This window comes from Saccopteryx bilineata, chromosome 1 (assembly GCF_036850765.1).
Source record: "Saccopteryx bilineata isolate mSacBil1 chromosome 1, mSacBil1_pri_phased_curated, whole genome shotgun sequence".
NCBI lineage: Eukaryota > Metazoa > Chordata > Mammalia > Chiroptera > Emballonuridae > Saccopteryx > Saccopteryx bilineata.
In genome coordinates this window covers 253,161,875-253,176,805 of record NC_089490.1, presented here as the reverse complement: position 1 = coordinate 253,176,805, position 14,931 = coordinate 253,161,875, and the positions used below count along the sequence as shown (strand labels likewise).

The 14,931-nt window shown below is 42.7% G+C and overlaps 2 protein-coding genes across 2 annotated transcripts; one reads left to right on the top strand and one right to left on the bottom strand.

Annotated features, from left to right (window-relative positions):
* The first annotated feature begins 3,916 nt into the window (after positions 1-3,916).
* Positions 3,917-12,857, top strand: ESM1 (endothelial cell specific molecule 1). Its single transcript, XM_066253553.1, has 3 exons — positions 3,917-4,590; positions 8,154-8,303; positions 11,297-12,857. The coding sequence occupies exons 1-3, from the start codon at positions 4,287-4,289 to the stop codon at positions 11,395-11,397; spliced, it is 555 nt and encodes a 184-aa protein (XP_066109650.1). The 5' UTR covers positions 3,917-4,286; the 3' UTR covers positions 11,398-12,857.
* A 915-nt stretch (positions 12,858-13,772) lies between these two features.
* On the bottom strand, positions 13,773-14,664 carry LOC136311692 (large ribosomal subunit protein uL30). Its single transcript, XM_066240811.1, has one exon. The coding sequence runs from the start codon at positions 14,337-14,339 to the stop codon at positions 13,782-13,784; it is 558 nt and encodes a 185-aa protein (XP_066096908.1). The 5' UTR covers positions 14,340-14,664; the 3' UTR covers positions 13,773-13,781.
* Between the last annotated feature and the right edge of the window lie 267 nt (positions 14,665-14,931).

The window sequence follows — 14,931 nt, the reverse complement described above, 5'->3', positions numbered from 1 at the left end:
ATTTTGGCTATTGTAAACAATGGATAAGTATTTCAAACAGAAAATTCATAAGAAAACAGCTGCCTTAAATGACGCACTAGATCAGATGGAGTTAATTGATAATTTTAGAATATTTCATTCCAAAGCAGCAGAATAAACATTCTTTTCAAGTGCATATGGAACATTTTCCAGGATAGACCATATGTTAGGGCACAGAACAAGTCTCAATAAATTTAAAAAGATTGAAATTATAACAAGCATCTTCTCTGAGTCCAATGGTATGAAACTACACATAAAATTACAAGAACTCCCCCCACCCAAAAAAACACAGACATACATGGCTAAATAACATGTTGCTAAAAAATGAATAGGTTAATAATGATATCAAGGAAGAAGTCAAATATACCTGAAGACAAATAAAAACAAAAACACAATGACTGAAAATCTGTGAAACATAGCAAAAACAGTCCTAAGAGGAAATGCATAGCAATATAGGCTTACCTCAAGAAACAAGAAAAATTTCAAACAATTTAATTCTATACCCAATGGAACTAGAAAAAGAACAACAAGGAAGGCCCAAAGTGAGTAGAAGGAATGAAATAAGAAAATCTAGAGCAGGAATAAACAAAATAGAATCTATAAAAGATAAAAGATCAATAAAACTAAGAGCTAATTCTTTGAAAAGATAAACAAGATTGATATATCTTTAACTGACTTGCCAAGAGAAAAAGAGAGAGGATCCAAATAAAATCAGAAATGAAAGAGAAGCAACAACCAACCCCACCAAAATACAAAGGATTATTAGAAAGTACTATGAACAATTGTATGCCAATAAACTGGACAATCTGGAAGAAATGGTTAAGTTCTTAGAAAAATACAATCTTTCAAGACTGAGTCAGGAAGAAACAGAAAATGTAAACAGACTGATGACTACTGACAAAATTAAATCAGTAATTAAAAAGCTCCTTCAAAACAAAATTCCTGGACTGGATAAGTTTACAGGTAAATTTTAGCAAACATTTAAAAAAGAAATTAACACCTATACTTCTCAAACTATTCCAAAAAGTTCAAGAGGAGGGACGACTCCCAGACTCATTTTACAAGACTAGCATTACCATGATTCCAAACCTAGACGAAGACACTATAAAGAAAGAAAATTATGGGCCAATATCCCTGATGAACATAGATGTTAAAGTCCTCAAGAAAATATTTGCAAACCAAATTCAACAATACTTTAATTCAAAGCACTAATTCAAAAAGATATGTGCACCCCTATGTTCATTGCAGCATTATTTACAATAGCCAAGATATGGAAGCAACCTAAGTGCCCATCAATTAACAATTGAATAAAGAAGATGTGGTACATATATACAATGAAACATTTCTCAGCCATAAAAAGAATGAAACCTTACCATTTGCAACAACGTGGACAGACCTAGAGGGTGTTATGCTAAGTGAAATAAGTCAGACAGAGAAAGTAAAATACCGTATGATTTCACTTATATATGGGACCTCAAAACCAGAATAAACAAACAAACAAAATTGAAAGAGACACAGATACAGAGATCAAACAGGAGAAAGCAGGGGGCTGGGTGAAAAATAAATGAAGAGATTGAGATTGGTAGTTACAAAATAGTCACGGAGACTTAAAGTACAGTACAGGGAATATGGTAAAAAATATTGTAATAAGTATGTATGGTGCCAGGTGGGTACTTAGTATACTTGAAATATCAGGGGATCGCTTCCTAAATTACACAAATGTCTAACCTCTATGCTGTACACCTGGAAGAATGGTGCAATCAATAGGAAAATAACATTGTCAACTGTAATTAAAAAATGAAAAAAAGACTATACCTAGATCACAAGGTTGTTTTGAAAGTTAAATAATGCAATGCAGTTGAAATGCTCAGGATGGTATCTGAAACATAGTAAGATTTCTGTAATGGTTAGGTGTCATTATTAACTGTGATACCAATGAACTGCTCTCTCCTCTGTGAGTGGTATTCAGCAAAGCTGAAAGACGAAACATTTTCCAGGATCATCCTAGCTTGTGAACTAGGCCTTGGGAACCACTGGCCATGGGAGCATGATTGTGTGGTAATGTATGTGGCTTTGGCTCAGACTGACATGATTCAAGCTGAACTGGAAATTATGGGGTACATGGGAAAGTTATTTAACTTCGTCTTGACTCAGTTCTGTCATCTATAAAACGGGTATGATAATAGTACCTACTAAGTAAGGTACTAAAAATGAAGGGGTTAACAATGAGATCAAGAAAGAAATCTAATATACCTGGAGACAAATAAAAACAAAAGCACAATGAGTGAGGGGCAAGGCAGTTAATAGATATGCAAGATATTTCAGAATGATGTGTCTCCTATTGTGTACTCAGTGAGTGTTCCCCACTGTTGGGAACAATAAATCAGAGTGCCATTTGCTAAGTATGTGTTTTCTTCTGGGGAGACGATGATAGAATATTTCAAATTGGATTGTCACGGAAAACTTGGGAAATTTGAAAGCTCAAACTCTTGCCTTCATTTCCCAGGCAAAGGAACTTGATTCCCTGTAGCCTGGACTTTACCCACCCATCCTGCTAACATTGCTTTTTCAAAGGTGAACCTAACAAGTCACATACATAAGTCTCTACCTCATCTTCTAGAGGGGACAAGAATTTTGGAGATCAGCTAGCCCAGTGTCGGCAAACTCATTAGTCAACAGAGCTAAATATTAACAGTACAATGATTGAAATTTCTTTTGAGAGCCAAATTTTTTAAACTTAAACTATATAGGTAGGTACATTGTTATTAACTTAATTAGGGTACTCCTAAGCTGGCCAAAGAGCCACACTCAAGGGGCCAAAGAGCCACATGTGGCTCGCGAGCCGTGGTTTGCCAACCACTGAGCTAGCCTGATGTCACAATTCTCAAAAGAAGAGGCCGAGGCTCAGAGAAATCCCGTGGCTGCTCACAGCAAATGTGAGATAGACCAAGAGTCATCAAGCTTTATGGGGTTGCTTACTAAATGACAGTGAGTTTGTATCTATCTTGATGGGGGAGGGGAGGACTTGGAATCCACTCCTCACTCCTCTTTGACCATACTTTTTTGGCCCCACAAACCTTGCTTCACATTAAGGGGACTGCTCCATCTTCCCCAGCAGGTTCCAGGCCCTGTGACTCCTGCCCCCGACTTCCCAATAGCTTGAAGAGCTTGTTCCCCGATGGTTAATATTTTCCCTTCCCCGTAACATGTCTCTCTGGGCCACAGTCTGATGTCCCTGCCGGCTCATTTGTTTCCTTGGGCTGGCTGCCTTGTCTGGTGGTTTCAGCGAGGGATCTGATCAATGCCAGGAGGTGAGGGGAAGGTCTCCAGGGGGCTCCGTCATTGGACAAGCGAAGATGCAGTGATGGATGAGCCTTCTCCCCAGGGAGTTTTGGGTCAGCAGAAGTCTAACTGATAAGTTTTTCCAGGGTGGCGAAACCCAGAAACAGGGTCTGCCGCATCTTACCTCTTTTGTGGTCCCAAAGGGAAGCTCTCAGCGGCAACGCCACCTTGTACTAGAAACACAGTTACACATACGATAAACTCAGATGTGTGTGATACGCATTGTTTTTAGAAAGAACATTTGAGGAAAGGGGTGGGAGGAAGGAAGAGAGGGTCTTAAAAAAAAAAAAAGAAGTCCCTTTCAAAATATTTTCTTCCTTCTAGGTATTGAAAAGGCACAATATAACCCTTTCTTTTTTTCCCTGAGTGATCTCATAGCTATTTATTGAGGGGAAATACCAAATGTTTATTTACTTTTTCAAAGGAGCTTCTTCGGTGCTGATGATTCATGGCGCTATCATTTTCCTCCGGCCACAGAGCCTCAGAGACAAAGCTGCAGCCCAGGGAGATGCCTGTCAGAACAATCCTGGTCCTGGGAGGAGGGCTGTCGACCCCCTTGGTCCCCTCCTTCGCAGACAGACGTCCTTGAGCTCGTGAGACGGATGTGAGTTTTTCACTCCTCGTGCAAAACAAAACCATCTAAACATAACAGATGACATCAGCGTGGGATTTTCAATTCCTGGATGGCAGCGGCGTGCGGATCTAGCCCTTCATCCTGGATTTCGTAAACTAACAAGAGGGCCTGGCAGGGGACGGAGCTGCCGCTGGCTGGGAGAAAACCGGTGACGGACAGACACGGGGTGGCCTGCGGGCAGGCCTGCGTATAAAACTCACCCACGTGTCAGGGCCAGGGCTTGGCTACCACTTTGGACGGCGGCTGCCCACCGGTAAAGACCAGCCGCAGCCGACCAAGCCCACAGGGGACCATGCCGACCAGCCTGCTGCTGCTGGCCATGCTCCTGGTCCCTGCGCACCTGGCCACCACCTGGAGCAGCAGCAAGTATGCGGTGGACTGCCCCGAGCGCTGTAACAGCGCCGCGTGCAACAGCGTGCGCTGCAGGAGGACGGTGCTGGACGACTGCGGCTGCTGCCGGGTGTGTGCGGCCGGCCGGGGCGAGATCTGCTACCGCACCGTTTCGGGCATGGATGGCGTCAAGTGTGGCCCAGGGCTGAGGTGTCAGTTCTACAGCGATGAGGACGATTTCGGGGATGAGTATGGTATCTGCAAAGGTAAAGCAGGACTCTGGCTTCTCCCTGCTCCCCCCCCCCCCCCCCCCCCCCGGGCACATGGCAGGTTGTAGTGAGCCAGGGGAGGAGGTGAGGAGCCTCTCCCAATGACCAGAGGGGGAGATGCACGTGGGTTAGGGACAAGGCCCCCGCAGGTGTTGTCACAGGGAGACAGAGGATGCCTCAGCAGATAGCAGCTGACCCCCCCCCCCCCCCCCCCCCCCCCCCCCCCCGTGGCACAGAGGGAAACGCAGCATTTCTCTCATGGTGTTTGGAAGATTTCACAGAAAAGTTTGCAAAGGAGGACTGTGCTGCCTTCTTTTCTGGGAAACTTCAGAAACTTGACAGGTAGTCTTTATGGGGAGGGTAGGCTCTCTCTCCCCTGCAAGCAGTGATCACAGAGGTCGGCCCTAGATAACCTCTGGGAATGCTGTCTAAGCCTTGGGATTTGGCGACTCTTTGATTTTTAAAGGGTCCACAGGGTGGAGAGCGTCTCTCAAGACCAAATATTTCTTGTCAGCACTGATGTACTTTGTGAAGCAAGGGGGGCTTAAGTCATCAGTCAGAACGACTCACGTTCTTGGAAGAGGGCACCCTGAAGTGTGAAAGAAACCTCATTTCACCTTAGTAAGGTTTTGGTCACCTAGAAAAAAATAGCAGAGGGTGTCAAACAAGCAAAAAGAATAGTAAAAGAAAAATTAAAATTGGAGGTCTGTGAAGAATGAGGTTGGCAGTTTTACAGATTCAAAAGAGAAACTTCATGAGGTTGATTATAGTTGAACAATGCAGTTAAGTATTTGTAGAACCAATTTCAAACTTAATGATAGTAGTTTAAGATGTTTAACATTTTTTAAATGTTGAGAGTCAAAATCAAAGTCAAGAGAATGATGATTTTAAAATACCCTGTATGGATACTTCATGATCTCATCATTAAGAACTATTATTAAGATGTAACATAGCCCTGTTCATCAGTTTTATAATACAAGGAAACTTTTAAAATTATTAAAGGGACTGGGATATGTACTTTGTGAAGCAAGGGGGCTTAAGTCATCCGTCAGAACGACTCACATTCTTGGAAGAGGGCACCCTAAAGTATGAAAGAAACCTCATTTCACCTCATTCAATATAAATAATTCTTATATTTTATGTATTTAATACACTTGCATGCTTTTCTGACTGATAATCACACAGTAAGAGCTAACTCATTAATTCTACCTTTTTAACAAATATTTTACAAATTCATCACCTTTTAATCCACAAAACATACTCCAGGTTAGAAAACACAATCTAGAACTACGAGGAGAATTTATTTATTTTTTGCTTCGTTTATTTTTGTTTATAACCAGGAAAGGGGAGAACAACAAGTAAAGCTTTTCTTTGGTGAGCATTCACAACCATTTCTTTCAGCTGTCTAGGGTCTGCATTTTCTGTAAATTACAGGGCTTATCAGCCAAGAACATAGTACTTCACATAAGGAAATTGGAGAGGAAGCGGTTAGCACAATTATACTTAGGATTCGGCAAGTATATGCAGCAGATTGCTTTTACTCTTGGCATAAAACTTCTCTGTAAACGTGATTGTCAATGAACCATTGCACATGGGCAGAGACACAAGATGTTAAGGCACCCAGAGTCCTCAGCACTCTCGTATTCCACTGAAGGACTGAGGTAGCGATGAGCGAGAGGTGTTTCCAAAAGATATTTTGGGTTGCTCTTCCTGGCATCCTTTAGACTGCCAGCCCGTCTGGTTGGCACATTCACCTCCCTGCTGGAGACGGTGAGCAGCCTGCATGAGCCTCAGCACTGGCAGAAAGAGGCATTCTATTTTGCTATCGGCAAACTCCCACCTTCAGCCTCATTACAGAAAATTCTCAGGAGAGCTCTCCACATCAGCTGCATATCAGATGTTTTCTAAATAGCTGTGTGTCTGGCATTGTGTTTGCCCAGGTAACAATCAGCTACCGAACACCTATTTATTGAATGTCTACCACATCTACCCAGGGGATACAATAGAAGCATCACTGAGAGTCTGGCTAACATTTCAGTTTCTGGCATCACTTGGAGACACAGCCAAATCCCAGTCCTGAGTGCTTTCCTGCAAGCGGGTTCCTCAGCATCCTCTCGAAGGAACCCTCTTCCCAGCAGAGGGACCAGTGCTTAAAACCAGGCTCCTCTGCAGTCCAATGGGTGCTGTAAAGAGTAAGCCTACATCTCTTTCAAAAATGTTTTATTTATATCTCTCTTGATCAGTCTATGGAATAACAGGTTATGAAAGTCTCAACTGCTCCCCACCTTGTTTCTCTACCCACATGTGATTGTACCTTTACAAGGACAGTCACATGCCAAGAAAATAAATATTCTCCCTCTACTATGCTTGGCAGTGTTTAGATGCCATCTGTCTCATAAAAACCACACACGTTTAATACACGGATTTGTCTTCTTTTTCTCAATTTTGTGTGCTTTTGTCTAAGTAGGAGATCATTGAAGCTCTAAAAGCTTTCAGACTTAGGTAGGTATATAAATAAATTCTCAGCTTGCTTGCTCATTTCGTGTATTGCCTCTTAGCTTCACAGAGGGTGCAGCGAGTGAAGTGTCTCAGCACCTAGGGGAGTTAGGTCAATTGTGCTGACATTTCGACAATAAACTTGATACTGTTGGAGCAGACTGAAAGTTGATTTTTCATGGAAAGCCAGGATGACAGCCCTCTGGCTAGTTGGAAGCTCTTTCCTATACATTGGAGAGAGTAAACTGCCTGTGAAGACATTGGATTCAAAGACAGTACCCCCTGTTTTAACCTGTTGAGGAGCTGAGGCATGTGTCTGTTCCATCGCCCACCTTCAGTGAGCTGTCACAGGGTAGCCTGTGAGAACAGGTGTTTAAGAGAACACCCATCTTCTGGTATTTAAGCAGAAGATGTGATTAAGACTGGTTCAAGGGTATTGGGTACATGTAGCTGTCCCTAGCTAAATGTCACAGCAAGACTTAATGTCCAAGGTGTCCTCTAGTCTTCGTCTGTGATTTCACATTTAAAAAATATATGTATTATTATTGAATTTATTGGGGTGACACTGATTAATAAACTATATAGGTTTCAAGTGTACAATTCTATAACACATCATCTGAATATTGTATTCAGTACCCATAGTCTAGTCTCCCTGATCACCATTTAACCCCTTTCACCCTCTTTTAGCTCCCCCTTCCCCTCCCCCCTCGCCCCCGCCCCCGCCCCCATCACCATACTGATGTCTGTGTCTGTGTTTTGTTTTGTTTTCCTTTGTTGAACCCCTTCACCTGTGTCACCTAGCCCCAGCCCCTTCCTCTCTGACACTGTCAGAGTCTGTTTTCTGTCTCTGAGTTTGTTTCTATTGTGTGTGTTTATTTTGTTCATTAGGTTTCACATTTGTGACTTCAGGTTTCAACTTTCAGAGTCATTTTTTTTTGGTTGGGGGGAATTGGGTTTTATCTTACAGTCATGATATATGAGGTTTGATCACATCCCGCGGCTGTTAGGTTGGAGGCAGACACACAGGGAGCCGCACCCTCTCTAAGCCTGCTTTCTGCCCGCAGACTGCCCCTACGGCACCTTCGGGATGGACTGCAAAGAGACCTGCATCTGTCCGCTGGGCATCTGTGACCGGGTGACTGGCAAGTGTCTGAAATTTTCCTTCTTCCAGTATTCACTAGCCACGGCATCCAACAGGCTTGTTTCCCACACAGGTGAGAACTGATTTTGGTGTAAACATGGGGGAGATCATCTCATGTTCAGTCGGTTAACTTAAACATCACCAACGCGTTGGTTAAGATGTTGGTCTGAATGATTTTGTTTACTTTATTTTGCTAAGGGGGAAGTGGGTGGTGTTCAGTTGGCTTGTTTTTTTTTTTTTTTTTAAGATCTTATTAGTAAATTTGAAGATTACATCATGCTCCTAAAATTTACCCAGTTTTTTTGAAGGCTAAATAAGATTAATTACCAAAATCTCCCCACAAAAATGGTAATAAAATAACAACCCAACTAAGACATATGAAAGTTCTTTACATCCATCAGTGATCTGTTTTATATGCGCACTAGACAAAGCCACTTCTCTCCTCCCAACTTCCCGTAGAAACTGTACGCTGAGGAATTTATTGGGTAAGATTTGAGAGCCAAGATAGAAAATATAAAACATTTCTTTTTAACCAAATGGAAGCATTTAAATGGAATAATTCCAACCATGTGTTTTTCTTATGGATTTTGGAGATGATAAAGAGATAGTATCTGTGACTGAAATTTGGGAATTATCTCTAATCCTTTGAATAAAATTGTAGTGATCCCCGAGCATTCCTTAGACAGCTGTTTGTGAGAACGCACAGAAGATGGCACTCTGCACCCCTTTTTATCTTGTTGAGTCAACGGCCAGTCCAGGAAAGAGTCACTGAATGAGACGTCTCTCGTTTAAAACAACGTGTGGCCGCAGCAACTTACTTCTACGAGTAATAAACAACACATTTTTTCTCCCCTTGTATATAAACACTTGACAGTCCAAATTTATTTAACTTAATTATTTTTTCTGGTCCTTGGCAGTTCAACTGAATTGAGATTTGAAATATTTAGCAGATGTGCTGATTTCCCAGTGCTGTGTTCTTCTTATGTGTGGGTATAATTGAGTACATTAAGATAAAGGGGAAATACTGAGCTTCTTGAGTGAGTTATTATTTTTAAGTATGGCTGCACCTTTAAACATTAATTTAAAATGAGAACCCTTTTTTAAAATCTGCGAGTAACTGTGAATATTTGATCAGGAAATTGAGCTCAGTGTAAACATTATAAATGCTTAGGAGTTGTCTCTATAGAACTTGAAAAGCAAAAAGGAGGAAGATTGAATTTTAAGACCTACAATTTTTTAAATTGGGTTGCTATTTACATAACAGAAAATGAATCATTTTAAAGTGCACAGTTCAGTGACACTTAGTATATTCACAACATAGAGTAGCCCCCACCTCTATATAGCTCCAGAACAGTTACCCGCATCACTCATGTCCCTGCAGAGCCTGCACCGCCAAGCTATGCCCTGAGACCTGGGATTTTTAAAAGATTTGAATGTCTGTGTTGCAGGTCCCCCTCCCCCATCAGCATAGCTAACAGCAGCAAACGCCTGCAGCTTCTTTTATCTTAGTGTGCTGTCTTAAAACTGAAGGCTGAAAAGAAAGGAAGAAACAACTGTCATATCCTTTTTTACTTGTTTAAGGTTGCACCTACACTTTTTCCACCACGAGAGAAATGATGCCCTCACGGATCTCGGGTGGTGTCTGGGATGGGTGTGCGCGGCCACACGAGCTCCCCTGGAATGGACCTCAGTGGCCAGGGAGCGCCTCTTGCAGCCTCCCCTCTGTTCCTGCTCTGCGCACAGCGGCCGGCCGGGACGGGACTCGTGCCACCTCTTTCCCTCGTTTTCTCGTAGATTCCGCAAATATCTTCACCTCTGTAGAGACCGAGGCCTTGGAAACAGACGTTTTGCTAGTTGGAAGTGACATTACAGGCTACACAAAAAATATTTCTCTCCCCAAATTAGGTATCAAGATTCTTATTAGACATTTATGAAAAAAAAAAAGTGTTTTCTGACCGAAGGTGTGTCCTTGCTTTAGCCAAAAGAGTGACAAAAGATGATCAGCTGTGTAACCTTCGTGCGCCCTAGTCAGGTGCAGAGTGGAGAGTGGACCCCCCTAAAGGCCTCGTGGGAGGCCTCCAGGAGCCCTGCATTTGGCTGTGCATTCTGCCTCGGACTCTCTGGGGTTCATGTGCTGGGGTTCACAGGACGCGGGTTGGGACCACAGTCCTGCCTGGGCTTCACATCATCTGTCTGCACAGACCTGCTTGGGCCCAGTGTTTATGAAGGGCTGCGAGGCTCATCAGCATAGGGGCCTCCCAGGGTCCCTTCCAGACCTTGATGATATGAGCTTTCTTTTCTGATTTTCTATCTGTTGGCTACAACACGCTTGGCAAATGAGCCTCCTGGCTTCCTCTCTTCATTTGTTCTCTCCCTCTCTCCCTCTCTCTCTCTCTCTGGTAGTGAGCTTTCCAACTTTCCAAGACTGGGAAGTCATGAACAACGTTTTTGGGGGCAGGGGAGGGTGGTACCATCTGGAACGTTTCATGTCTTTACACTCGTCTGTGTCTAGCTGCACGAATCTTACATATTCCATTTCAGGATGTGTGCTGCCGTGGCAGATGCACCTCGCGGCTCTTAGAAGCAGAAAAGTTTCATTTTTAGAGAATTCCGAGTGTTGCAAACTTTTTCCTTAGGAGAGCAAGACTAATCATGATAGAAACTCGCCCTTTGGTCTGCCTCCTTCCTTCTGCGGCCACTTCAAGAAGCCAGTCCCTCTTCATGCCAGATGGCATAACAATTTTACTTAGAGATCTATCTCTATAGCATCTCTTAAGTGCCTACTGTGTTCCAGGCACTGCCTTCATGAAGCTGGCGTGAGATAATACAGCAAAGAGAAAAATGCATGTGTCAGATGGTGTCGGGTGTATGAAGAGAAACAATCCAAGGGGATGCTCTCTTTGGTGGGGAGTGCTAATTGGTAGGGAACAGGTGAATACAGTCAGCACAGACTCGAATCTATTCACGATTTCATGGTAAACCCGTCGTAGTACAAACGCAAGGCAAACTGCCCTTGACTCTGGCGTTCTAAACAGTTGGACATAATTGGTATCCCTTCTATCTCAGAGCATGATGCAGCGTCTGGGGATGGCAATGCTGTGCGGCAGGAGCTTGTGAAGGAGAGCGCTTCCCGGCCCCCGGTTACCAAGAGGCGAAGTCCACGCTGACCCTGGTGCGGTTCCCCAGTGAAGACTGTTTTAACCATCATCCAGCACGCAGCCAACATTTTAGGAACTGTTTAGACTATAGCATGCGGATGTGTAATTTTTTGGAGACCAAGTAGGATTCTGGGGTGGGTCCAGAAAAAAAAACCCCAAAAAAACACCCCACAACCATAGGCTACTAACAATCCATAAAATGCACATGACCGAATACTTAGGTTTTATCTATTAAATATTTAAATGCATATAGATTTGTATTTGTAGTGATCCTGAAAAACTCAAGATGCAATTTAGGTAAATGTAGACAAGGTCAGCCCATGAGGAATCCAGCCAAAGCTGAAACCCACAATGAGTCCAAGGCTCTTTGAGTCAGATGTGTATTGTCATTGGGATGTGGGTGGAGGAAGAGTTCTGAGCAAGAATTGGGGGTGGAGTGTGGGGAAGAATATGATATTTAGGTCTTCCTTGTTATAATAGCATCAATAGAATTTAATTGTGCTTTTTTTTCCACTTTGGGAAAAATCAAAGCAAAATTATCCCTGAAGGAAGTGGAGTGTCAGAAGCCTGTGGGAGTGTGAGGAGGAGCCTGGAGTTGAGGCTGGTCGCCACAGGGCTGCTCTCGTAGCTCGTGGGTTGCTGTATCCAAAGGATGACTCTGGACAGAAATGGTTTTCAAGAGTGCCAGCTCAGGTGGAGAGGGCTAGGAAGTATGTTGCCCACTTGGGGAAGGTGTGGAGGTATTTATATATTTTTGTAGACAATTGTTAGTACGAGGCATCCTCCACTTCTATCTTTATTGCCCTCTTGAGAAAATGAACATGCTATTATTTTTTTAAAAAATGGTTAGAATCAGGGTGTGACTCCATGTGATTTCAAAGATCCAAGGCATGGAAAATTTGTTGTTAATAATTATAGTGACATTACAGTGACAAGCATAAGAGAAACCTAGAAAAATTGACTGATTAGATCTTTAAAATGTCGAAAAAATGGTGAACAGAGGGAATGTATTTAAAAGTAAGTACGGCAACTTCAATGAGGTTTAAAGTAGAGAATTGCCTTTAAGGAGGTTGGGAGAAGAGTCTATTTTCAGCAGGAAGTGTCAGGTTAAAAACAGTTCATTTTTGTATTTTTCCCCTTTAAACTTAGTTGACAAAGCAGACTTGTAAGTACACTGGGAGGGTCTGAGCACAATCGGCACTGTTGTACTAGATTTTGGTAGGAAATATTTGCAGAAGTATTTTATTTGGAGGAAAGACTTATTTAAGAACTATTTCAATATTTACCTATATTTTATTCTCAAAGTTTGCCAACAGAGTTGCAAACGTGTGTGTCGAAGGGTTTTTGAATGTAAACTGAATAAGCTGTTAGAATTTGTTTTAAAAGGACAAGTTTCTGATTGTTCAATAAAAAAAAAGCAAGACAGCTGCTCCGCGTCCACTTATGATTTCATTAAATTGTTAAAAGTTGTTTAACTGATTCATTTAATGGCTAAGAAGTAGTTTATGCATATTAAAGGGTCAGTTCCTCAACTGAATTTTCTGTCGCAGATGTGCGTCTTGGGTCAAAACATGAGGCTAGAATATTTACTCCTTTGCCTTTTACATTTTGGTCTTCTTGTGCCTTAGACGCTCCTAACAATTGTGTCCCAGCGTTCTGTTGGTGTTGGAAAGCGGCTGTGCTTTGGAGGCAGGCACACCTTTCGGTGCCTATAGACTCTGACGCTCGAGAGCACCCTACACCAGAAGACCACATGTTCACTCAGCCTGATGAGCAAGTTATGAGAACATTTTAAGTGAATCAATACAACACTGAAAAAAAAATCTATATTTGTGTTAGGGAAAACATCCAATTTGCCTGAATAAATCTTCTTTGTTTTCCTAAGATGGGAGAAACAATATGAATGGGATAGAAGTCACATCTATGCACATTAATAATACCCTTATTAAATAGAAACAGAAAGCATTGACAATCATCACTTTCGCCCATGAGCAGTGACTTCAGGGTATGCTCTCAGGGAGGAGGTCACTGAAGGGTCTGCTGCCTGGGCCGCAGTCCCGTTGCCCCTGTGGGGTTGTGTGGACAGTGAGATGTGGAGGGGCTCGCCCCTGTTCCTGGCACTGCAGTGACCACCTGTGTGACCTGGGCTCATCTGCTCTCAGTGCCAGGTATGGTTTCCAGCTGCCTGGCTTCATGCCCTGGGGCCTCTGTGCCCTTCACTCCAAGTGCCAGTACCGTTCATCCCAATTGGCTCTGTGGTCCTCTGGCTCCGTTTTTCATAGCAGTGGTCTCCAAAATGTTTGGATTCTACACATTTTTTTTTTTCAACTTTAAAGCCGTCTCTTTGTCGTTTATTAAATGACCAGATTACAAAAATAACCATGGTAGATACCTTAGTTCATCCTTCTGATAAGCCTGTTGATCTGGTCTTCCCTGTTACCAGCATCCCCACCTTCTACAAAGTGGGTGGTCTTTTTCTTCATTCCACCACGTGGAGAAGATAATTTGAAGGGCCACAAGAAGTTGTTTGCTTCTTTGAAGCGTTTTCCAACAGTATAGATCTCATGAATCAGATCCTCCATGCAAATTATACCATATTTACCAAGAGATCGAGCAATCAATGTGTTATCCGTCAGAGCAATTCGTTTTTTGTTGATTTTGCCATAACCACGCTTGTAGATCAATTCATTTACTGACTTCAAGTTTGGGTACCCCCATGCAATATATGGTTCCACGATCCTCAGCATGTTAACCGAAGCCTTGTTGAGCTTCACGAAGGTGCCATTGAAGATCTGGCGCAGGCGCAGCAGCTGCAGAACCTTGCGGACCTTTGGGCTCACACCGTTGATACCTCTGATCCTGATGACAAACGCCAATTTGGGTTCTGCAGGTACATAGAAGTTGCCAGCCTTTCTCGCCATCCTAGCCATTCGAATCTCAGTTCTGTACATCTGCCTGTACTCCTTGTGATAGTGCTTAGCTTTCTCATAGATGAGTTTCCTCCTGGCCTTTCACAGCATCTTCTGGGCAAACTTCTTTCTCAGGCGCTTGATCTTCAGCTCTGCGAAATTCCTTCGCTTTTTCTTCAGGGTTTCCGGCACAGCAGGAATCTTTTTCTTCTTCTCACTGGCACTGGCAGTCTTCTTCTCTCTGACATTAGCAGTCTTCTTCTCTCTGACATTAGCAGTCTTCTTCTCTTTGACATTAGCGTTCTTCTTCTCTTTGACATTAGCATTCTTCTTGTCTTCGGCACCCTCCATGGTTCCAGCCGGAAAAAAGAGCGGATTCTACACATTTTTGATTACAATATTTTGAGCATGCAATTTTAAACTATGCACATAGCATAGTTTTAATACATTGTGTTCATTGTAAAACACTCACACTAGAAACACTTAAAAGGATAAGAAATAAATATAAATACAAGCTCTGAGATTTTCTTCTTGAACCCTAATGGACAATTCTGGGAAACACTAGAGAAGCAAATGAAAATGCCAAGGTCAATTGTCTCCGTTGAGGCCCAACCTCACTTGATACTGAAGAGAA